The sequence below is a fragment of the Globicephala melas genome, chromosome 3 (assembly GCF_963455315.2).
Source record: "Globicephala melas chromosome 3, mGloMel1.2, whole genome shotgun sequence".
Lineage (NCBI taxonomy): Eukaryota > Metazoa > Chordata > Mammalia > Artiodactyla > Delphinidae > Globicephala > Globicephala melas.
The window spans coordinates 40,272,493-40,296,516 of NC_083316.1; the positions used below are offsets into that span (position 1 = coordinate 40,272,493).

At 38.7% G+C, this 24,024-nt stretch overlaps 1 protein-coding gene across 1 annotated transcript in view; it reads left to right on the forward strand.

Annotated features, from left to right (window-relative positions):
- ITGA2 (integrin subunit alpha 2) overlaps positions 1-24,024 on the forward strand; it is a 109,708-nt gene that overhangs the window by 75,185 nt on the left and 10,499 nt on the right. The window contains exons 14-26 of the mRNA XM_030881962.2: positions 1,388-1,531; positions 3,811-4,014; positions 5,188-5,324; positions 6,724-6,863; positions 10,182-10,333; positions 12,727-12,837; positions 13,429-13,511; positions 15,381-15,522; positions 16,839-16,931; positions 17,911-17,987; positions 18,074-18,157; positions 21,416-21,518; positions 23,003-23,113. Of these exons, the coding sequence (XP_030737822.2) occupies positions 1,388-1,531; positions 3,811-4,014; positions 5,188-5,324; positions 6,724-6,863; positions 10,182-10,333; positions 12,727-12,837; positions 13,429-13,511; positions 15,381-15,522; positions 16,839-16,931; positions 17,911-17,987; positions 18,074-18,157; positions 21,416-21,518; positions 23,003-23,113 (1,581 nt within the window). The remainder of the gene's footprint in view (positions 1-1,387; positions 1,532-3,810; positions 4,015-5,187; positions 5,325-6,723; positions 6,864-10,181; positions 10,334-12,726; positions 12,838-13,428; positions 13,512-15,380; positions 15,523-16,838; positions 16,932-17,910; positions 17,988-18,073; positions 18,158-21,415; positions 21,519-23,002; positions 23,114-24,024) is intronic.

Sequence of the window (24,024 nt, forward strand, 5' to 3'; positions counted from 1 at the left end):
ACTACCTTTCTAAGGCCACATAGCTTTCATGGGGTGAAGCTGTCATTAAAGCCCAGTGATGACAGGCACCTAACCAGCGCTTTGTAGGCAAGCCCCTACAAGGAGGAATAAGGAGAAGGGAGCAGGATAGCATTATAAAGACTGAGCTGCGACATCTGGGCTTGTCGAGGTGTCCTGTGGCTTTGACATTTCTGAAAGTAAAACAACTCCCTTCTCTGCCGCTTTCTTCTGATGTGTGATGGTTTGGTAGTCAGAACCTGTGACGCCACCCAGTCATGGCCCACGAGAGCAAAGGCCCCTGATAGATTCCTATTTCCTTGCGACGTAGTTTTGACTCATGGACTTAGCACATATTTGAAATGAGCATCACTGAACTCTAACAGCCAACAGAAAATTTTCCTCCTTAAATCAGAGAAACCGACTATCCACAGATTTCCCTTCTCTGGGATTAAAACTGATCCACTGTCTCTATGGACTTTCCAGGAGTAAGAAGATCTGAGTCTTCGACTTCCTTGACCACAAACCAGCTATGGTCACATACTTTTCCCTCCTCTTTAATATTTTAAAGAAGGGTGCTTTTATTTTGAGAAAAGTAATGCAAGTGTTATGGAAGGACTCATTTCTGATTCATTTCTGAATCCTCAAGAGGCATTCACGTAGGCATACGTTGAACCTTGGTTGGATGGAATGATGATCATTCAGATTCCCAGCCTCTCATTTCCTTTTATCAGCAACTAGTTCTCCAGCCCAATCTATCTGGGAACTACTCCACTGTCCCAGATCATGCCATGGACACTTACGTCACTCATGCTTTCCCACTCCACTCCACCTAGCGACTTCCTTGCCATCTTCTAAGATGCAATTCAAATAATACTGAATCTTTCTAAGCCCTTCTGACTCCTGTGCACTCTGATCACACAGCATTTGCTACTTGCCTCTATTATCATATATTTTACCACGGAAGCACAATTATTTGCTCCGCCTCTCTCTTCCCCTCCTGCCTTTGTGTACAACCTCTCACAAAGTTTCTAAGTGTTGCTTAAATGTGGTCTTTTACCCACCAGCATCAGAAGCACCTGGAGTGCTTACTTAAAATACTGTTTTCTTGATCACCCCATGGACATGGTATCAGAATCTCTGGAAATGGGTCTCAGGAATCTGTATTTTACAGATACTTTTCTGGTGATTTTTGTGCACCCTGAGGTCTAAGAACCAAATGTTAGATTGTGATACAACCGGAGAGGAGGGGCTATGTTATCCATCTTTAGGTACCTAGCACCTCACAGGCAACGAATGCTCGAGTTTTGCTTGTTGAGTGAGTACACAGAAGTTCAGCGTGATACTAGGAGTATAGGAATCCTAAGGCCGATATGCTTTATTACCCCAGATTGGCTCCTATTTTGGTAGTGTGCTGTGTGCAGTCGACGTGGACAAAGACACCATTACAGATGTGCTCTTGGTAGGTGCGCCAATGTACATGAATGACCTAAAGAAAGAGGAAGGAAGAGTCTACCTGTTTACTATCACAAAGGTAAAAAAGAAAAAATTATTAAACTGACTTTGTTTGATTTGCTTTAGTATGGGTAGATAAAAGTTAAACTACATTCTTGCAGAATTAAGAAAATTTATTAATGATAATTTTCATATAAAGTGTGGTTTATTTATTGATAAATTTATGTATTTGGGGCTGCATTGGTTGCTGCTCACGGGCTTTCTCTAGTTGCGGCGAGCGGGGGCTACTCTTCGTTGTGGTGCACGGGCTTCTCGTTACGGTGGCTTCTCTTGTTGTGGAGCACGGGCTCTAGGTGTGTGGGCTTCAGTAGTTGTGGCCCACAGGCTGTAGAGCGCAGGCTCAGTAGTTGTGGCGCACGGGCTTGGTTGCTCCGAGGCATGTGGGATCTTCCCGGGCCAGGGATCGAACCTGTGCCCCTGCATTGGCAGGCGGATTCTTAATTGCTGAGCCACCAGGGAAGTCCTAGAGTATGGTTTATATTTCATCATTTTGAGGATGTCACCATTAAGTTATAGTGTTAAAAATCACATTGATAATCATAACTTAGAGCTTAACATATAGTGCCCTGCCGTTTTCCACGAGGTCTTTGAATACATATTCTCTTTACAAATAAAGTCATTATAAATGCACACTGCTTTTTGAAATACACACACACACACACATGCGCGCGCACAAACATCTGAGTATTTCCCAAGTATCCCATTCAATTATTCTACTTTGCTATAAAGGTATATCAATAACAGGGCAAAGCTACCTTGTTAATATTTTACAGTGGTAAGTACAAATTTTACCAGGCACTTTAGAAACCTCCATATATTCCTGGATGCTTTCTACAGTAGTTTGTCAGGAAATTCCATTGCTTAGTGTAACATTTAGGTATATATCCAAGTCTTGGAAATTCCAGTTCTTGCACATAAAACTAAGCATACTCTAACATGGAAAAGCCCAGTTTTTCCAACTTGCAGACTGAACTCTCTAAATCCATGCACATAAGTATAGAGAACTTAGTGAAACCTGAAAGAAAACCAAAATTAAAGGCACAGGTTGACCTAGAAAATTAGATGACCAGATACAGAAAGGATGGAAAAAGAGAAGCTAATATTAATATAGTAAGTATTATATTTATCTGTTGTGATAGTTTGTCCTACCTTATTTATTTAAATTAATGTAAGAGTTAGCCCTTTATCAGAAGCAGTTAAAACAACTTTAAAGCATATAAAGAATGTGCAATTGAGTATTTAATAAGGGAAGAGCATATCTACTAGTTTGGAAATTTAACAAATCCCCAATTTCTTAAATGTTTCTTGCTAGTCAGTCTGAATTATCATTAATTGTTGAAGGTGAGAAGATCTTCCAGTATTTTACCAGACTCAGCAACAAATTGATTTCCATAAGGTTATTATAGAGGAGAAGGAATCAACACTGACCCAGTTTCATGGGTGAGAAGCATTGCTTTCTTATGAGGTCATGAAATATTTCCATTCTTGATTTCAAAATCTGAAGGAAAAAAACCACACGACTGTGTCTTTCACAAGAAAATGTCTTTTCTTTGGCAGAATTATTCAGTGTGTCTTATAATGGGATATTAACAACCTCATTTTTCACTTTCTGTGCCATTATAATTATGCCTCTGTTGTTCAGTAGTTTTTAAATAAGGACTAAATTAAGATACTGTGTTTTATTTTGTCTCTACCTTAATTTTATTGAAGAGATTAGTAGATTTTTACCAGAAAATTTTTAAATCAAAAAATTTGGAAACAGATGAGTGAGGATTCTAATACTAAGGGGGAAAAAAGACAAAGAAATGGACACTTTTATGTAGGTTGTGCAGCCACAGTAAAGAGAGTTGCTTCCTTTCACCTTGCTTTATGAGCAGATCGATTGCCTATGACCTTACTTGCTAAAAAAATATTTTGTATGTCTCATCATAAATAGAGAATTTTGAATTCTAGGTTTAAAATCCTATCCATTTTTAACGGTTTGCAAATTGGTTTGGGCATCATTTGCTGTGAATTTTAATTATAAAAATTGTAAGTTTTTCTCTTTTTTTAATTGAAGTATAGTTGATTTACAATGTCATGTTAGTTTCAGTTCAGCACAGTGATTCAGTTATACATATATAAACAGATATAGATATATTCTTTTTCAGATGCTTTTCCCTTTTAGGTTATTACAAAATATTGAGTATAATTCCCTGTGCCATACAGTAGGTCCTTGTTGGTTATCTATTTTATATATAGTAGTGTGTATATGTTAACGTAAGGTTTGCTTTAATTGTCCCCTTTCCCCTTTGCAAGGGCGTTTTGAATTGGCACCAATTTCTGGAAGGCCCCGAGGGTGTTGAAAATGCTCGGTTTGGTTCAGCGATTGCAGCTCTTTCAGACATCAATATGGATGGCTTTAATGATGTGATCGTTGGTTCACCTTTGGAAAATCAGAACTCTGGAGCTGTGTACATCTACAATGGTCGTGAGGGCACCATTCGCCTGAGGTATTCCCAGGTAATCCAGTTTCGTGGTGATTATTTACATGTGAGTATCATTCCTTTAGAGCTAGAGAGTATCGTGCGGACCATCCAATCCACCCCTCTTGTTTTATAACTTCATGCACTCATTCATCAGATGCTTGGTGAACCTCTGCTGTGTGTCAAGTGCTGATAAGTCTCTGGGAATGCTGCGAAGTACCGGACAGACAAAATTGTGCTCTTTGTAGATCTTCCATTTTTGTGGAGGAGACGGGGAAAATGAGATAAATAAGATAAAATAATCCAGATAATAATAAATGATAAGGAATTTTAAAAAAACTAAAATAGGGAATAAATTTTCAGGGCTGGGAGATATCAGGTATTTGAGTGGGTGACCAAGAAAGCCTCACTGAGAAGGCAGCTTTTGAATAAAGACCTGAAGGAAGTGAGCGAGGAGAAGAGTCAGGACCCAAACTTGCATCAGTTCCTTCCCAGTCCACTGATCTTTCACTGCTTTGTTATTTTATGTGAGAGATTCATGCTATTTCTTTGAAGAAAATGTGGCTGCAAGAATGATAATCAGATAAGATGTGATTGAAAAGTCAATGGAATTCTGTGGAGAATAAAACAACCTGAGAAACGGCCATATAAAGAACATACCAAATACCGTATGCTAACACATATATATGGAATCTAAAAAATGGTTCTGAAGAACCTAGGGGCAGGACAGGAACAAAGACACAGAAGCAGAGAATGGACTCGAGGACGTGGGGAGGGGGAAGGGTAAGCTGGGACAAAGTGAGAGAGTGGCATGGACATATATACACTACCAAACGTAAAATAGATAACTAGAGGGAAGCAGCCACATAGCACAGGGAGATCAGCTCGGTGGTTTGTGACCACCTAGATGGGTGGGATAGGGAGGGTGGAGGGAGGGAGACGCAAGAGGGAAGGGATATGGGGATATATGGGTACGTATAGCTGATTCACTTTGTTATAAAGCACAAACACACACAACATTGTAAAGCAATTATACTCCAATAAAGATGTTAAAAATAAGTAAATAAATAAATTTTAAAAGTATGATTATTCTTGTAATAAATCTAAAGTATAAAATTTTAAAAAAAACATACCAGGGCAATGTCGATGCTGCCTTTTTTCTGTTTCAGTCGTCATGCACTATGATTTCGTCTCAAACTTGCTCTTTTAGAAAATCTTGGGGTCTGATGGCGCCTTTAGGAGCCACCTCCAGTACTTCGGGAGATCCCTGGATGGCTATGGAGATTTAAATGGGGATTCCATCACTGATGTGTCTGTTGGTGCCTTTGGACAGGTCATTCAGCTCTGGTGAGTCAGTGAGAGACAGACACAAATTAGCTACCGAACAAATGGGCTGCTAAGTAGAGAAGATTGCTGTGCCAGTATTATTGAAACGTCACATGCGTTATATAAGACTCTAAGGCATTTATATGTCATAGTTTGCATAGAGGAAGGAATATGTTTTTCCTGGTGGGAGGAAAAAAATATTTGCTTAACATTAGAATCAAGTTTCTCTTCTCTATATAGTGAGCAGGAAAAGTACAATGAAAAGACAAAGGTCTTGAAATGGTATTCAGGATATTTCTGATTACTACCTTCCAAATAGCCTTACCTCAGCTTGCAGAAAAGAATTCTCATGAGAATGCTCTAAAAATACTGAACACTGAGACCACACAAGTAAAGTGCAACTTCTCATGTGGTTAAAAGGTGTCTTTTACAATTATTGGTCATAAACAAGAAGCCATTATTTAGGTTTAGCTGACCTCTCGTTGACCTCAGGAGGAGTTTAAGAGCATGTGGGGAACAATAAGGGATTCAAGGTTCATGTGAGTCAAGGACAAAAGTAAATACATTGGGCTGGCGAAGGACTGGAATCAAAAAGAAATAGAGAATTTGATCAAGAGTCCCCAAGAAAATATAGTTCAATTATCCATTCATGTCTGCTGAAAAATGTGCTTTTTCAAATGTCCAAATACATCAAGAACAGAAAAAAAATTACCTATTGAGTAAATTACATTGAGTTCAATGAAGCTATTTACAGTATCTCACTTGTGCTTTTAAAGGATGAAATGCATTGTTTTCAGCGCAGCATTGGTTTTTTTTTTGGCTGCACTGTGCGCGGCATGTGGGATCTTAGTTCCCCAACCAGGGATCGAACCCATGTCCCCTGCAGTGGAAGTACGGACTCTTAACCACCGGACCACCAGGGAAGTCCCTTAGTGCATCATTTTAATGAAAACTTCATGTGGAAAAAATAAAACTCAAGGATAATATTTAAGACTTTGAAAAAAAGAAAATATATTTACTGAATAAAATCAGTTAAAATCAGTTAAAAGTAGCATTAAAGTAATACAAGGTATGATTACACATAAGTATATGGCTGATTTGTAAACAATTTTGTAAGAAATCATACCTTTCAGTGAACATCACCCTGTAGCCACCTTGGTTGGCCTCACGCTTGGTAGGCTGTATACTTACTATATTATGACATTCCCTTTTTAGATAGTCCATGGTGGCCAAACTCTTTTCTTTGAAGGTGAATTTGATTCTTCTAAAAAGTCAAGACACATGGAGTCAAATCAGTTTATTGAGGGGATCAGTTAAGCTAGGTTAATGCCGTTTTTTGGTCACATTCCTATAAGGTGCTAAGACTGGTTTTTCTGGGTAACTTCCTGAGAATAACTTTTTTAACATTTATGTCTTTCAGGTCACAGAGTATTGCTGATGTATCTGTAGTTGCTTCATTCACACCAGAAAAAATCACTTTGCTCAACAAGAACGCTGAGATAAACCTTAAACTCTGTTTCAGCGCCAAGTTTAGACCTGCTAAGCAAAACAATCAAGTGGGTGAGTAAACCTGAAATAATCTATACAACAGATAGGTTTGCTTATAGAGTTTTAGTCCTGAACATAACCCACACTTTGGATTTGGAAACCGAAAGAAATAAGGGTCTTGCAGACATTTGAATTGCCACGTATTTGAGGTGCCTGAGAACGGTTAATTTGGCGTGGAAGGTTTGTTTAGACCTTCGTCCGTCATCTCTAGAACATAACATTCTGCTGCTGAGGGTCATAATTTCAATGACATAATCATAGGCTCTCCCAATCTGTCCTTTAAGTCTCTCTTACCCACACCTTCCTAACTGAAAACCATGGGCACGCACAGATTACACTGAGCTCAAGCCCGTATGAAATGAGTACACTGTATGTTGGCTTTGCCATGATCTCGATAGAGTGTGTTCAGTACAAGGATCAAATATTCCTATTCTTAAAAATTTAATAAGCATGAAATAATGAGAAAGTATAAAACAATATATAATTTGTGCCCAATGTTTTACATTTTCTAAATAATCCAAAGAAGTGAGTGAAAGTCTGAAGCATGTCCTGTCAGCAGGAGAGAGTAGGGAAGGCTGTGTGCAGATGTCAGCAGAAGCTGTTGTTTTCTCTCCCTGGATGGGTCCAGTCATCTTCCAGGGCCTGACTGAGGTCCCACAAGTTCTCTGACGTCTTTCTAACCACTGCATCTCACCTCCATCTCTCCTGCTCCAATTGTCTCAGCTCCCTCAATACGTAGCCATTGATTTAGCACTTGATCCAACACTACCTTCTTTCATTTGCTACTGTTTCATGGGTCCTAATCCCCCTTCATCAGATTTTTGGCTCTAAAATTTAGAAACCCGTAGTTCCTACAGCTATTTCATTAGGTGGTGAACAAATAAACTAGCTTAAAGGGTAAAAACATAAGAGGTAGGTTATTTGTCACGATTCATACCAAGAAATAAGTAGCTTACGAACAAAGAAAGTTAGATTCACATCTTGGCACGCTTTCCATATTTCCTACTTTTCATATTCATCTGGCATTTTTCCTTTCAGGTGTTCAAACACAGACCCAACTCTGAGTAGCACATCTCACAGACCTGCCTTGTAGCACGTCCATCTCAGTAGCCGTGATAGTTGAGTCAGAAACCATTACTGTATAAACATGAAGTGGCTAGATGGAACGTAGAGCATCGTGATTTTCATTAACAATACTGTATTGTATATTTGAAAGTTGCTGAGTTTAAAAGTTCTCGCCACACACAAAAAAATTGTAATTGTTTGAAGTGATGGGTATGTTAACTCACTTTATTGTGGTAATTATTTTGCAATATATAAAATCGCTATGTTGTATACCTTAAACTTACACAATGTTATATGTCAATGATATTTCAATGAATCTGGGGGAATAAAACATTAAATATAAAAGATAAATTTGGAAAATCTATTAGTTGGCAGAAATGACTGGTAGGTCACCTCTCCTGGCCCTGAAGCATGGATTTGTCTCATGTATCTTCCTCCCAATTTTTTGTTTGTTTGTTTGTTTTTATTTTTTGCGGTACGTGGGCCTCTCACTGTTGTGGCCTCTCCCGTTGCGGAGCACAGGCTCCGGACGCGCAGGCTCAGCGGCCACGGCTCACGGACCCAGCCGCTCTGCGGCATGTGGGATCTTCCCGGACCGGGGCACGAACCCGCGTCCCCTGCATCTGCAGGCGGACTCTCAACTACTGCGCCACCAGGGAAGCCCTTCCTCCCAATTTTTGACTGTACTTCACCTCTTCTGTTGCCACACACTCAAAAAGGGCGTTTTGCTTCGAGAATTTCATTCCCTTCCACTCACTGTCTAGGGTCTCCTGCTACTGGGCATCTTTCCCTTTGAATCCTTCTTCTTAATGCCTTAGGTCCACACAGTCATGATCATTTGTCACTTAATTACCTGGCAATAATAGTATGTAAGACAGGAATCCCAACTCTGTGACTTTGAAAAGTGAATTTATAAAGCGTGTGGCTTCTATTATTTATTGCGTCAGGTGCACACTCCACTTTAAAGCTAATAACATTAGAAGGATTATTATATTGCCTACGTGACTATGTATCATTTTTACCAAGCTGCTGGAAAAAAAATAAAACAGTATAATTACCACACCTACTAACTTTGTCCTAGCCACAGTCACTTCCCCAGCATAACTTGTCCTTTGCTTTATTTTCACCATTTATTTTTAGTTCTTGATTCCTTTGTGTTTTATCTTTGTTAACCTCATTAAGTCATCGGAGCAAGAAAAATTATACATCACTTCTAACAGATATTTGAAAGGTAACACATAGAATGCTTTTGGAAGTATATTCAACCTTTAAAATAGTGGAAGTAATAAGACAGAGTACTCCCAAATAAGGCATTTGATGCTATTAATAGTATCAGATCTTCTCTCTCAGTTTTGGACATGTAGCCAGCAGACTTTATTGAAGGTTCTGATAGTTTGGACATTGGCTACTGACCTCAATTTTTATCACATTTCTCATTTCCATTTCCCTAGGATAGTATTATTATCTCTGTTTGATAGGTGAGGAAATGGAGGTTCAAAGAGGTTAAGCAAATTGCCTAAAGCTCGTAAATGGTGGGATTAGGATTCAAAGCATCCGTCTGATTCAAAACTTGTTACTGCAGTGTTACATGCCTTTCCCCAAGTAGGCATCTAGAATATGCCAGGCACTATACATGTCCCCTTAGAGTATCTAACTTCATCCTCAAATAACAGTGAATCCTCAAAACTGCATAGAAACAGCAGGAACATGGGATCTGATTTCAAAATTACCCAAACTTTATTTCTGACCATGCCCTAGCTGTATGAACTGAGGTGAATTATTTTGAAAAATAGGATCATATTCTGCTCATAATCTGAAAAATAGGATAATAATATCCACGTTCCAGGTTTATTGTAAAACTTGTATAAGATAACATATAAGAATGTGTTCAATTGTAGGCACTCAACAGTTCCTTTCCTTTTCACGTCACCACTTTATGGACAATGAAACCGGTATTTGAGGAAGTAATTTGACCAACTTCATTCAGTAGATTTCCTGGGGGCGAATCTACTTTTCCTTCCGCTGCATCAAGCCATGTTTCTTTGAATCACATATCTTTGCATCCATAGTCACGTATTGACACATCATACCAGAACTAGAATTACAAATATCATAGGCCATCCATGGTTCACAGGCCATCAATAGAAAGACTGGTTTTTGTTTTCTTGAAGTCAAAGACTTTACCCAGTAAGACACGATAAAACAGGGATGCTTTTTCCTTAGAAGTTTATTTGTAATAACATTTCTTTATGACTTTTATTACAGCCATTGTATATAACATCACAATTGATGCAGACCAATATTCACCCAGAGTAACCTCCAGGGGATTATTTAAAGAAAATAATGAAAGGTGCTTGCAGAAGACCATGATAGTAAGTCAAGCAGAGAGTTGCTCTGAGTACATCATCCACATACAGGTGAGGCCTCAGTCATCCCTTTCATCTCATTTCTTCTTAAAGACTAATGAATGGCGAAAGCCTAAAATGGAAGCTTATGGGTTAGATAAATGCTTGTTCTTCTAGTTAATGCTTTTCTTACCTATGAACAGGAGTGTATTTCCTTTATACTAGTATATATGGTCACATTCTATTATTGTGTAAGTTAGTTGCATTAAATTTTATTTGGGATTGCAAGTAAAAGGGCTGAAAATAAGATTCTTAAAGAAATCAAGGACAGTGCTTTCTTAACTGTTTAACAGGAAGAACTTTTAGTTGACAATAAATTTTATGTTGACATTTTCATATGAGGAGAAATTTTATTTTTAAACGACTGAAAAGGACAATTCTAATTGTCCTTTCCATTATTGGATTAAATTGATATAGGTGAAGGATGGTAGATTATGAGGTAAAAATTATTGGCTATAATCTTATGCCATAATTACTACAGTTCACATGGATTTTGAAACTCTCCCAAGTAGGAAAAGTGCTTCTCAGGAGAAAACTAAAAGAAAATCTATTTTATAAATTACATGAATAGTTCCCCCTAGAAACCATGTAATGGTATTTGAAAGTGTAATTTACTCAGGAAACTTTTTTTTTTTTTTTTTTTTTTTTTGCGGTACGTGGGCCTCTCACTGTTGTGGCCTCTCCCGTTGCGGAGCACAGGCTCCGGACGCGCAGGCTCAGCGGCCATGGCTCACGGGCCCAGCCGCTCCGCAGCATGTGGGATCTTCCCGGACCGGGGCACGAACCCGTGTCCCCTGCATCGGCAGGCGGACTCTCAACCACTGCGCCACCAGGGAAGCCCTAGGAAACTTTTATAAAATGGATATTCTGGAACCCCACCACCAGAAATTTGGGTTTGAAGGTCCAAGGAATGCGTAGGTCTAAGGGGCATCCCCAAATACTTCTGATGTAGATGGATGGTACAGAGATAACATCTCAAGAAATGCTAAGTATAAGAGTTGGAAAAACAAAGTTAATGGTTGGATGGACTAAAATCAGTTGAGTTATTTATATTCAAGTTGAAGCGTTCTTCTTTGTGAAGGCCTGGACTTTTTTGTTGTTGTTAATGTGCCAATTATACAGCTTCTTTAAAGGAATAAAAGCCAGATTCCATTTTCTCTTACCCTTGTGCTAAGTGGTGGATCAAATTAAATGTGTAATCCATTGTGGGGGAATGAAGACAGCCAGGCTGTGGTGTATGTATGTATGTGTGTATATAGATATATCTCCTGTTCTCTGACATGTATATTGGTGAAGTTTTTACGAGATGTTATTGTGGTCAGCTAAGACCACAGGTGTTCCACGTAACACACCACATTTGCTATCAATACCAAAGTCCATCCTATGTGCCAACCCTACAGCCAGCCGAGGACACATTTCCTTGTAGTCAGGAAGCCACTGTAGTGGTCAGGCCCCTCCAAAAGGGCTCAAGATAGGAGTAAGTCCTGCCTGTGAATGAACTAAGAGATAATAAAGACACCACTTCTAGGAAAATGCAGACTTCATTTTTAGTGCTTACCATTGTACAGACATTGTTCTTTCTTGAAGAAGAATGCTAGATGGCATTTGCAACCCTGTTTTAGCGTTATTTTCATTTTTCAATAGACAGGAAACCTCAAAAATCGGAAGCGGCCCAGGCCTCCTGGAACACTGCAAATCCTCCACTGTTTTTACTAAAGACAAAGAGGAAATGTCGTACTTGTAGCTGGACAGTGTTGGTTTTAATGTCTGTGGAGTGATACGTGCATCATCTTCAATGTGCAAAGAGCAGTTCAGCCACTAACAGTCAGCTAGGCCAGAAGTTGGGGAGCTTGGTTTGAAGTGTGGGAAGCACTTTATCTGGTTTTGCAGACTATAGGTTCTAAGGAAGGGAGTCCCCTTGTCCATTCCTGACAGCCAACCCTGGGCACTTCTTTCCCTTGTAGGTCCTAATATTCTCTTCCAGAGATTTGGTCAGGACACCTAAGGACTCCGTAAGTCTTGGCAATAGGAATTGGAAGAACATGGCCAACAGCCCCAGAGCTTGGTAATGACAGAGGGGTCTTCTGAGCATTTAAAACTGGACATCTCATCTAAATATTGATAATTACTTGTGTATAAATAATGAGATTACTGATGAGCTTAACTAAGAACTTATTGCTTCAAATTTTTACTGAGCCCAGGTTTTTAAGTCTCTTAGAAGTGGAGAGGCTAAGAGCAGACTTAGAACAGAAGTGAAGAAGCAAGACCCTTGAAAATTCAAAACAGAGCTATTCTGCATGATTGAGAGTAGACTGTGTCCTTAATCATGAACACATTTGTGGTTGTTTTCTTGTTTTGAAGCTGCCGTGCCCTAATCAATTGACTCTGTGCATGTGTGTGTTTAGGAGCCCTCTGATGTTGTTAGCTCTCTGGATCTGTGTGTGAACATCAGTCTGGAAAACCCTGGCACTAACCCTGCCCTTGAAGCCTACTCTGAGACAGTCAAGGTCTTCAGTGTAAGTGTGGTTTGCCCTTCTTGGAATTCAGACTAGCTGACAAAGTTTCACAGTCACTGCCTTAGTGTTTGAAGGATACTTAGGACATAGCCTTTAGGTTGTTAATTTTCTAATTGAAATACAGTTACTTATATGTAAAGTTTACCAGCATGTAATTTCCATGAAGGCAGGGATTTTTGTTTTCCTTGTTCCCTGCTCTATTCCCAGCACCTTGAGCAGTGTTTGGCCCACCACAGGTGCTCAATAAATGTTTGTTGAAGAAATAAATAACAATAAAGTGAACACCTTGTGCTCACCACCCACTTAAAAAAAATAAAATGGTACCAATACCTCTGAAATTCTCTGTATCACTCCCCACCCCATCATACCCACTTTTATCTTGTTCCCCTAAAGCAAATCATCATCTTGAATTTTGCATTTATCAATGCTTTTCTTTCTGATGTTGCTAAACATGTATATATTCCTAAAACATTGTTTAGTTTTGCATGGTTTTGAACTTTATGTAAATGGAGTAATACTATATGTGTTCTTCCACAATTTGCTTTCTTAACTCAAGAGTAAATTTCTGGGATTATTTTTCCTTTTTTGTAGATCCCTTTCTATAAAGATTGTGGTGATGATGGAGTTTGCATCTCTGATCTAGTTCTAGATGTTCAACAGCTGCCAGCAGCTCAGTAAGTTTTCCTTTAAAGTTCAGTGAAAACTGTAGAAATAAAAGACACATTAGATTACTTCATTTGGGTGAATGTTTATAGAGATTTTTTTCTATAAAAGAAACATCTATAACTCTTAAAAAACCTTTAAAATCTAAATTTCAAAGTATCTAGGAATAAACTTAACCAAGGAGGTGAAAGACTTATACTCTGAAAACTATAAAACATTGATGAAGGAATCTGAAAATGATCCAAAGAAATGGAAAGATATCCTGTGCTCTTGGATTGGAAGAATTAATTTTGTTAAAATGTCCATACTGCCCAAAGCAAACTACAGACTTAATGCAATCTCTATCAAAATGCCCATGACATTTTTCACAGAACTAGAACAAATAATTCTAAAATTTATATGGAACCACAGAAGACCCCAAATTGTCAAAGCAATCTTGAGAAAAAAAACAAAGTTAGAAGTGTCTTCAGACTATGCTACAAAGCTACAGTAATTAAAAGAGCATGGTACTGGCACAAAAACACATATATAGGTCATTGGAACATAATAGAGAGTCCTGAAATAAACCCATGTATTTATGATCAATTAGTCTATGACACAGGCAAGAATATACAATGGAGAAAAGACAATCCCTTCAATAAGTGGTGCTGAGAAGGCTGGACAGCTACATGTAAAAGAATAAAATTAGAACATTTTCTCACATCATATACAAAAATAAACACAAAATGGAGTAAGGACCTGAAACCATAAAACTCCTAGAAGAGTACATAGGCAGAACACTCTTTGACATAAATTGTAGCAGTATTTTTTCTGTCTCCTAAGACAAAAGAAATAAAAGCAAAAATAAATAAATGGGATCTAATTAAATTTAAGGGCTTATGCACAGCAAAGGAAACCACTGACAAAACAAAAAGACAACTCACTGAATGGGAGAAAATATTTGTAAATGATATGACCAATAAGGGGTTAATATCCAAACTATATAAACAACTCATACAACTCAAAAAACCAAACAACTGGGGCTTCCCTGGTGGTGCAGTGGTTGAGAGTCCGCCTGCCGATGCAGGGGACACGGGTTCATGCCCCAGTCCGGGAGGATCCCACATACCGTGGAGCGGCTGGGCCCGTGGAATATTACTCAGCCATAGAAAGGATAAAATTCTGCCACTTGTAATAAACACAGATGGACCTAGAGCATATTATGCTTCATGAAATAAGTCAGAGAAAGACAAATACTTTATGTTCTAACTTATATAGAGAATCTAAAAAATAAAACAAACGTATATAGCAAGACAAATAGACTCACAGTTAAAAATAATAAACTAGTGGTTACCAGTGGGCAGAGGGAAGGAGGAAGGGGAAAGACAGAGGTAGGGGATTAAGCGATACAAACTACCATGTATAAAATAGATAAGTAATAAGCATATATTGTACAGCACAGCAAAATATAGCCATTATTTTGTAATAACTTTGAATGGAGTATAATCTCTGAAAAGATTGAATTGCTATGTTGTACACCTGAAACTAATATAATATTGTAAATCAACTATACGTCAATAAAAAAATTAAATAAAAACATAAATTTCAATTTCTCTCATCCATATAAAAGTAAAACACTAAGAAATATAAAACCACTTGTATTTGGATGGTGCTTTTTTCTGCAATGTAATTAAAAGCAACAAAAAAGAAAATCCAGTAGCATTTAGTCATTCATTGTCAATATTATTTTACTATGAAGATAATTTATGATTAAGCAATTTTCTCAGTCTTCTAAATAGTAAATCTAAAGAGTTTTTTTTTAATGAGTAAAGTATTTGAATACTAGCTTTTTTAAAAAAAAACTGTAATGACTTTCTTTTTCTCCTTTTTACTTTTAACAGACAACAGCCCTTCATTGTCAGCAACCAAAACAAAAGGTTAACATTTTCAGTAACACTGAAAAACAAAAAGGAAAGTGCATACAACAGTGGGATTGTTGTTGATTTTTCAGAAAATCTGTTTTTTGCTTCCTGGTCCATGCCGGTATGTGAAAGCACCCTGTGTTAACTGATCTGTTTCCTACTTGTTGTCAATTACCGTCTCCCTTATACTCAGATCTCCATGTCCTCTGTGTTTTCTGAAGAAACACCTTAACCCTGAGCATGATCAGTCCTGACTTGCGGCTCCCAACTAGTTTAACCACTTGGGAACATATCCTGGCTGTGTATCTAGACCAATTCTGCTTCACAGCTGGGGTCAGTTTTCCTTTGCCCTGACACTTGGCAGTAGTAGCCAGACTCTACCATAAACTCTCCTCAAGCCATCTGTGTGATGAGGCTTCCTCGGTGCCGCACAGATGCTGGGAGCTGCACTTGCTCTGAGAAATTAGAGTCCCACAGCTCAGCCAGAGCTTAGTAACCACAGGTCTTGCTGCTGCCAAGATGCCGCATTCCAATGAGATCAGTTAATCATGTTGACTTGATCGCTATAGCAGGAACACACTTGCCCATGAATGTCCCTCTGGTCCCTCCTCTGCCACCAAGCAGTGAAAAGGAGAGAAGGAAAAAGCTGAGATTTTCCAAATTCACTGTTTGATGAAAGGATTAAAAAATAGTTTCATCCAGTTTAAAGTCAATGTGAACTTAATAGATTTAGTGTTCTAAACCTATTCTGACTTAAGTGTTTAAATTTCTTGTGCCAAATGACAATTTATTTTAAAGAGAAAAAATCCTGAGGAAAACTAAAATGATTCTTTAAATTATTTAAGGTATAAACAAAACTGTATTTGTCTTTCTCTTGAAACTACAACTTTGAAAATATACTGAGAGAAAAGTATGCATTAAAGACAGCATTTCTAAATAGTGGATTAAAGTTATTTTGTGCTTCTAAAATATAAGAAATATGATTTATTTCTGGGTAAAATTCCAGTATTTGACCTCTCCTTTGTCTTGTTGGGTGTCCTGCTTAGCAATAAAAAATAGTATGTTAGGGGCTTCCCTGGTGGCGCAGTAGTTGCGAGTCCGCCTGCCGATGCAGGGGATACGGGTTCGTGCCCCAGTCCGGGAAGATCCCACATGCCGCGGAGTGGCTGGGCCCGTGAGCCATGGTCACTGAGCCTGCGCGTCCGGAGCCTGTGCTCCGCAACGGGAGAGGCCACAACAGTGAGAAGCCCGCGTACCGCAAAAAAAAAAAAATAGTTTGTTAGCCACTTGGACAATTCATATAAAATTTTCAAGTCTTGGTGTGAACCAACCTTTCTGCTGGAATTTCCAGGTGGTTTATACATCCTTCAGCATGTATGTGTGTGCGCATACACACATTGCATACTAATTGATAATTGTTTCCTTGGTCTCATTCAGGTTGATGGGACAGAAGTGACATGCCAGATTGCTTCATCTCAGAAGTCTGTTACCTGCAATGTGGGCTACCCTGCTTTAAAAAGGGAACAACAGGTACACCTTGCATTTTATCTTTAAATCCATGCTGACCCCTCCTTGCCATCGGTGTTAACCAATGAACCATCTTTATTAGGTATCGTCATTTGATAGGCACCACAAAATAACTGCCTGCATGTGTTTTTTTTAATTTATATTTTTTATACAGCAGGTTCTTATTAGTTACCGATTTTATACACATCAGTATATATATGTTCATCCCAATCTCCCAATTCATCCCACCACCACTGCCCCGCCGCTTTCCCCCCTTGGTGTCCATACGTTTGTTCTCTACATCTGTGTCTCAGTTTCTGCCCTGCAAACCGGTTCATCTGTACCATTTTTCTAGGTTCCACATATATGCGTTAATATACGATATTTGTTTTTCTTTCTGACTTACTTCACTCTGTATGACAGTCTCTGTGTCCATCCACATCTCTTCAAATGACCCAATTTCGTTCCTTTTTATGGCTGAGTAATATTCCATTGTATATATGTACCACATCTTCTTTATCCATTTGACTATCAACGTTGCCTGCATATTTAGAGGAAGTTTTTAAATATCTGCATGTTTTCCTTAAGTTATTAATAAAAGTGGGATTTTCCCCTGTGCAGTTCATTCCCAAAGGCACATATGATATAGAAAGTTCTTTATTTCTGAACACATTGACCAACACTGGTCAAAGTGCTTTACAGAGTCATGGATATCATTTTTAACCCCTGGTAAGCAAATTTTACATCAGCACAAAGCCTTCAAATTCAGATAAGTGTAAGTGCCTGTGATGTGTTGTATATATATGTCAGGTGAATTCAGTTCTATTCTGAAGGTAAGGCAAGGTGGACAAATACATAGATATTCTACAAATTATAAAGCTTAAGGTTTATAAAATTCAGAATCAAATGGGAGTGAGTTTACTTTTATGGGCCACTTTTTTTTTTCATGTTGGTCCCGGAGCACAAAGCGTCATAGATTGATGAATTTTCATTTTGTGTATAGGTGACTTTCACTATTAACTTCGACTTCAATCTTCAAAACCTTCAGAATCAGGCCTCTGTCAGTTTCCAAGCCTTAAGGTAAAACATGATGAAGTCATGAATTAATGATGGGAGGCTTTTCTAATATTTCTCTTTCAGTAATTTCCTCATGTTCCTTTCAATAGTGAAAGCTACGAGGAAAACAAGGCAGATAATTCAGTCAACTTCAAACTCTCTCTGCTGTATGATGCCGAAATTCACATAACAAGGTAGGTCAAACAGTGGGCAGCCTGTGAACATGGACATCACTCTGGCTCTTAACATACTTGGTTCATGACTGAACAAGTCCTCTATATGCTCATTCTTAACTGGGGAATTTGAATTAAAATATTTCCTCCTTGTCAACTAAAACAGAAGTCCAGGGACAAACTGGTGCCTAGGGGAATCTTGAGGGACCCTTTAGGTTTATTGACTAAGAGCAACACCAGAAAGACAAAGGAATAATCCTCTGTCACATGCCAAGCGAAACTCCCCCGCAGGCCCTCGGACAAGCTGTCAAAGCAGAACTCGCAGGGCCCCGAGGAGCTGCCACCACTTCCTTCTCCACGCCTGTGTCCTACTGTCCACGTGAGATCTCAAGCAATGTCCCCACTCCTGGACGTTGAAGCCCCAAACACAAATACTGAATCTAGTTACAGAAAATTAGTTTCTGGTTGGAAAATTCCTGACATAGCAGACTAGGGGTTTCTTCCAACCAGGAGAAAATTAGGCATGTTTCAAAATGGTACTAGTTGATACCAGTTATCTTGAATTGTTCAGAGACCTGTGTCTTGAGAGGTGAATAACGTATAGACACCACAGGTGCTATAGGATCACCTTCGAGAAGGGAAGTGGGTTCATGGGCACAGACACATTGGGGCACAGCTATGCAGGTACACAGGCTGCAGGGGACACCCATTTCTGAGCCTGGGAACCAGAGTTCTCTACCTGCTGAAACACTGAGGCAGCTTCGCAGCACAGATCAGTGACCCCTGGAAAACACGCAGCAGCGTATCCCCAAGGAGCCACACTTCAAAGTGTCCAGTGACCGCAGATTTCTCTAACATCACTCCAGCCCCTACAGCATGGAATATGTAGATCATCCAACAGATCCCTGAGCAAAAACAAAAAGGAAAATATGTCATTATGTCTAGAGCTAGAGACACATGAGCGAAGATGAAAAGAATGCTTCCTTATCGAGTGAGTTGCAAACAGCAAAAGCAGAAACGAAGTATAGCCCAAGTCATCCATCCCTGAAAAATTATTCAGTAACTGCAGATTTCAAAGGGCCCTCAGCTGCTAAAATAAGTAACTGAAAACAGATGCAGCCAAAGAGATTGATAGCACCACATTACCTGATTCTTTTTCTTCCTACCTTCAATGCTGCTTTCTCATCCTAAATGCTTTTTGTTAATAGAGCCTTTTTCTAATTCCATTCTCCCACCATGGCCAATTTTTTCAGATATTTTAAGATGAAATAAATAAAATACTGAAGTGGGACTTCACTTTTACTAACATCTTAGCTATGTATTTTTTGTGATGGTAAATTGGATTCTCAGACATTCTCATATTCTTTTAATTATATCATGCAGTTAAAAAAAGTATGGAGAATTATAAAGACTAAAGCTAAAGTGGCTCCTAATCCTGCCTCTCAGGTAATTTCTCTTAATGTCTTTTGTAAAAAAAGATATTAAATGTACATGGATAGAAAATCCAAACATGACAGAAGCGTACACAACGAAAAGTGAAGTCATCCCTCCGCATCTCCTCTGGTCATTTTGTAGATGACTAACTTGACTGTTTTCAGAATACCTTCCAGATACAGGGTTTATTTATCTACCAGGATATATACATCATACACACACACACACACACACACACACACACACACACACAGAGTTTACTTTTTTGAAAACAAGTCCTACCCAATTATTGAGTATATCCCTTAGGAATCACTTTGATACTAAGTGTGTAATTATTTTGTGCAAATATGATGGATGGAAATAGATGACAGTAGAATTACTTCTAAAACAAGATCCGCCTAGTATAGCTAACTGCTAATATAAATATATTGATCAATATTTAAGTAACTGAAGGAGCACTTAAGTAACATGGAAAAATACTGGATCTCTTTAAAATGCAAAAACAGAGCATATTAATCAATTTAAAAACTGGCCATACTTAGGGGCTCACACAAAGATCTTCTGGAAGGCAAAGGGAATAATTCATGGACACACAGCCAGACTTTCTGTTTTATTTTCTTTTATTGTAATTAATTTTTATTGGGGTCAGGCTTTCTGTTTTAAATCCTAGTCCATTTTCCCATTTTCCATGTAAGGCTGACAAATCATTGTTTCCTCTCATAGACATAACCTTGACAAATACTACATCTATTTAAGTCCCTATGGCATATTTTCCTTTTGAGAATTTGGGAAAAAATTCTAAGGCATAAAAAAAGAAAAAGGCAAGATTTTCAGTAAAGAAACCAAACAACTCTATCTCAGAAAATATCCAGTCCAATTTTTTTTTTTTTTAAGGAAATAGAATCAACATCCTGTAGTTAGGATAAATTCTGTTGGGAATAAATATTGCTTCTCAGACTCCCATCCCTGCTATCTACCCTCCACCCCTCAATGAAGCTACCCTAGTTGAAATCCATCCTCAGATTCCCAGAAATGAGTGAAGAGAGGGAATGGTATTCAGTTACCTTCCAGTCTGAGTGGTCCTGTGGGGTTCCCTCTGGCCTGGTCATCACTTCACTTGCAAACCCTACTCAGCAGCCCCAAGCAAAGAAGTCCAATTAGGCCAGTGCCTCTAGGCCTAGTCTAATAAAACTCCTGGGTCAGCCACCTTAGAGATGGTCTGTATGGTCAGTGGTGGAAACAGACTGACCAACCCCAATTCAGACCAAAGTGTCAGAGCTGGTTTGGAACTAGGGAAGACAGGGAGAAGGAATAATAAATAAAATGTATACCCCGTTTCACAGGCGTCCAGTGATGAGTAGTGTAGGAGCTAATGCCCGATATCTTATCATGGTATTTCAGCCATCATACCAAGTGGAAAATCCTCTGCCTTATAAATCCATTCATCCAATCAATAAGGACCAAGTGTCCACTATATTAACACACCTGTCAATATAGCTTGACATACCTGTCAAGATATAATATCTTGAGAAGAGTTTCACTACAAATTCTTAATACATTTGTACTTATTTTAGAAACTTTACAACTGATACACATATAACACAAAGAATCTCAGCAGAGTGATCATTAAGGGATATGTTTTGAAAGGAACTTGTTTTAGCCTTAGAAATGTATAACTGGATCATAAGTCCATAATAAGCATTTGTTTTCATTTAACGTTTTGTACCTAAATGTAAACTCTTTCACTTGTAAAATAAGCTAGAAGATATTTAGATAAAAGAAATATTAAACTTCAAGAACAATAGCATAACTAAAATGTTCGGCTTTACAAACATCATCCAACAGATCTACCAACATAAATTTTTATGAAGTCTCCTCGGATGGGAATATTCCTTCTATTGTGAACAGTTTTGAAGATATTGGTCCAAAATTCATCTTCTTCATTAAGGTTGGTAAATCTGACATAAGAATGGAAAATCAAGAGAAAGGGGGTAAAAAAATGAGGGCACGAGGAGAAGAAGAAAGTAAAAAGAAGTTGAAATATACCAGTGGTTCTCAAACTTGAGCACGCATTAGAATCACCTGGAGTCTTGTTAAAACACACGTCACTGGGCTCCATCTCCAGTGTTTCTGATTCAAAAGGTCTGGGGTGGACCTAACAATGTGCAGTTCTAACAAGTTCCCAGGTGACGCTGATGCTTCTGGTCCGGGTGCCATACTTTGAGAACTACTAAGGTAGACCATTGATAAGTAAACAGGTGGGCTTTGTACATAGTTATGTGTCCTGGGTAAGAGATAATTGATGTATTTTGAAAGCAAATGTTGCACATTAATCAACAGAGCAGTAATATAATAATATTACTATGGACAAAAGTCTCTGAAATATAATCAGTATGCCAATTTATCCTTGGAAACCACTTCTATTTGAGAAGCTCACCATTTGTATACAAATATTTATTTCGTACAGTCATGCTAAGTAGTATATAAAAATATTTTAAAATCAGTTTCTATTGGCTATTAGTAAAGTACAAAGTACAAATTTAAAGTTTGTTTTCAGTTATATAAAGAGAAATGAATTTATGAGAGAATGATATTTTATAATAACATTGCATGAACTTTGGAAAATAAAAAGGGAAGAATCCGTCCACCACCCTTAGTCATTACCACTTTATTTTTGTACATTTCCTATAAGTCTGTCACATGGTTGCAACTCTATAATTCAGTGATTTAAAAAGTTCTTAAAGGAGTCTTGATTTGTGATCCAGATACTGGAATTTATAAAATGTACACGGTATTTGGCAACTACTTCTTTAATGAAACATTTAGTCAATTAGTAGTATATAATATTCAGAGAACATGTAATAAGTATCCGCCTTTGTATGAAGTGCTTTATGTATGTTAACCCATTTAATTCCCAGATCAGTTATGAGATTGATAGGATTATTATTCCTATGAGTGTTCTTTAAAATGTTTAACAACCAGTAGGGCATGAGCCCTGGACAATTAGGACAGACTTTCCAACAGTGAGAACAGAGGCTGTATCTGTGCATACCTACTGATATGCCAATTATCTTTATTTTACAAATGAGAAAACTGAAGCATAAAGAGGTGAAGTACCTTGCCCAAGCCACACTGCTAGTCAGGGGCAGAGTGGGACTTCATGCCCTAGCAGACCAAACCCACAGATGGTAGGTGTTTTTAATCATCTCCTGAGTCACAAATTATTTACCAGTTAAAACTGTAGATGTTGAGATTCTTCCAAGAGGTAAAACACAGTGAGCCAAAGAGTGACCATAAAGTAAGGACTCCCTTTCATATGGACTCACTCTTACCACTTAATAGCTGCCCTTCATCAACACTGGGGTTATTGATCCCATTCCTTCCAACGTGTGTATGATGTAGCGGCAATCAGAGTGTGTTCTTACTACATAGGTAACAACAGGAAGTGTTCCAGTCAGCATGGCATCTGTAATCATCCATATCCCTCAATACACCAGAGGCAAGAACCCGCTGATGTACCTGACTGGGGTGCACACGGACCAGGTACGTGCAGCCAAACTGCCTATAAGAACGTGTACCTTCCATACGGAAATGTTCCATGAAGTGGGGGTGGTCATGTCTGCATCATACAGACAAGAAACTGAAAAGATAACCCCTATGCACCCTGGGTGCTAGGAAACAAGCAGTTAATTTCATATTAGAAGTAGGATATTATTATAAGAAATGTCTGAGTCTAGGGATGTACAGATGGCAGAAATTATTAAAACCTCCTGACCAGCTGAACATCTGACTTTGTCAGAGCCCTGTTTATAGAGAAGTTAGTTGGCTGGGAAGTGAGAGGTTGAACCCATAGTGGGAGAGTAGTTGGTCTACACAGCTGCAGTCAGTAGCTGGTCTTCAAGCTGCCAGCCTGGACTTTCAACTGGTAGTTGCCAACCCTGGTTGCTCATTTAATCACCTGGGTTGCTTTTTAAATACGTGATGCCCAGACCTACCCCAGGCAATTAAATCAGAATCTCCAGGGCTAAGGCTGTAGGACCCGTGTTTTTCTTTAAAAGCCCTCTGGGTATTTCTCTAAAAGCCCTCCGGCTACAGGGATGCTGTAGGCAAACCCCTGACAGTGGCTCAGCCGTGGTCTAGCACTTAGCTAATGCTACAGCAGTGTTACTTCTGCGCTGTTTATAGGTGACCACAGGAAAGCAAAATCCTAAACTGTTCCACAGGAAAAAACCCTGAATTAAATAAACCACTCACAGACAACTGTTATTACAAATTTGTGTCATCACATGTGGGCTGCAAGAACCAGCGCCATGCCATCGAGTCACGCCAGGAGGATCTGAATACTTCAGGGTTTACATTAGTGATGAACAGAAGTGTGGCCAGGTCAGCACAGTGCAGAGAATCCTGGGAGCCCCTCCCCTGCCCCAACATGTGACAATAGGATTTCCTAACGA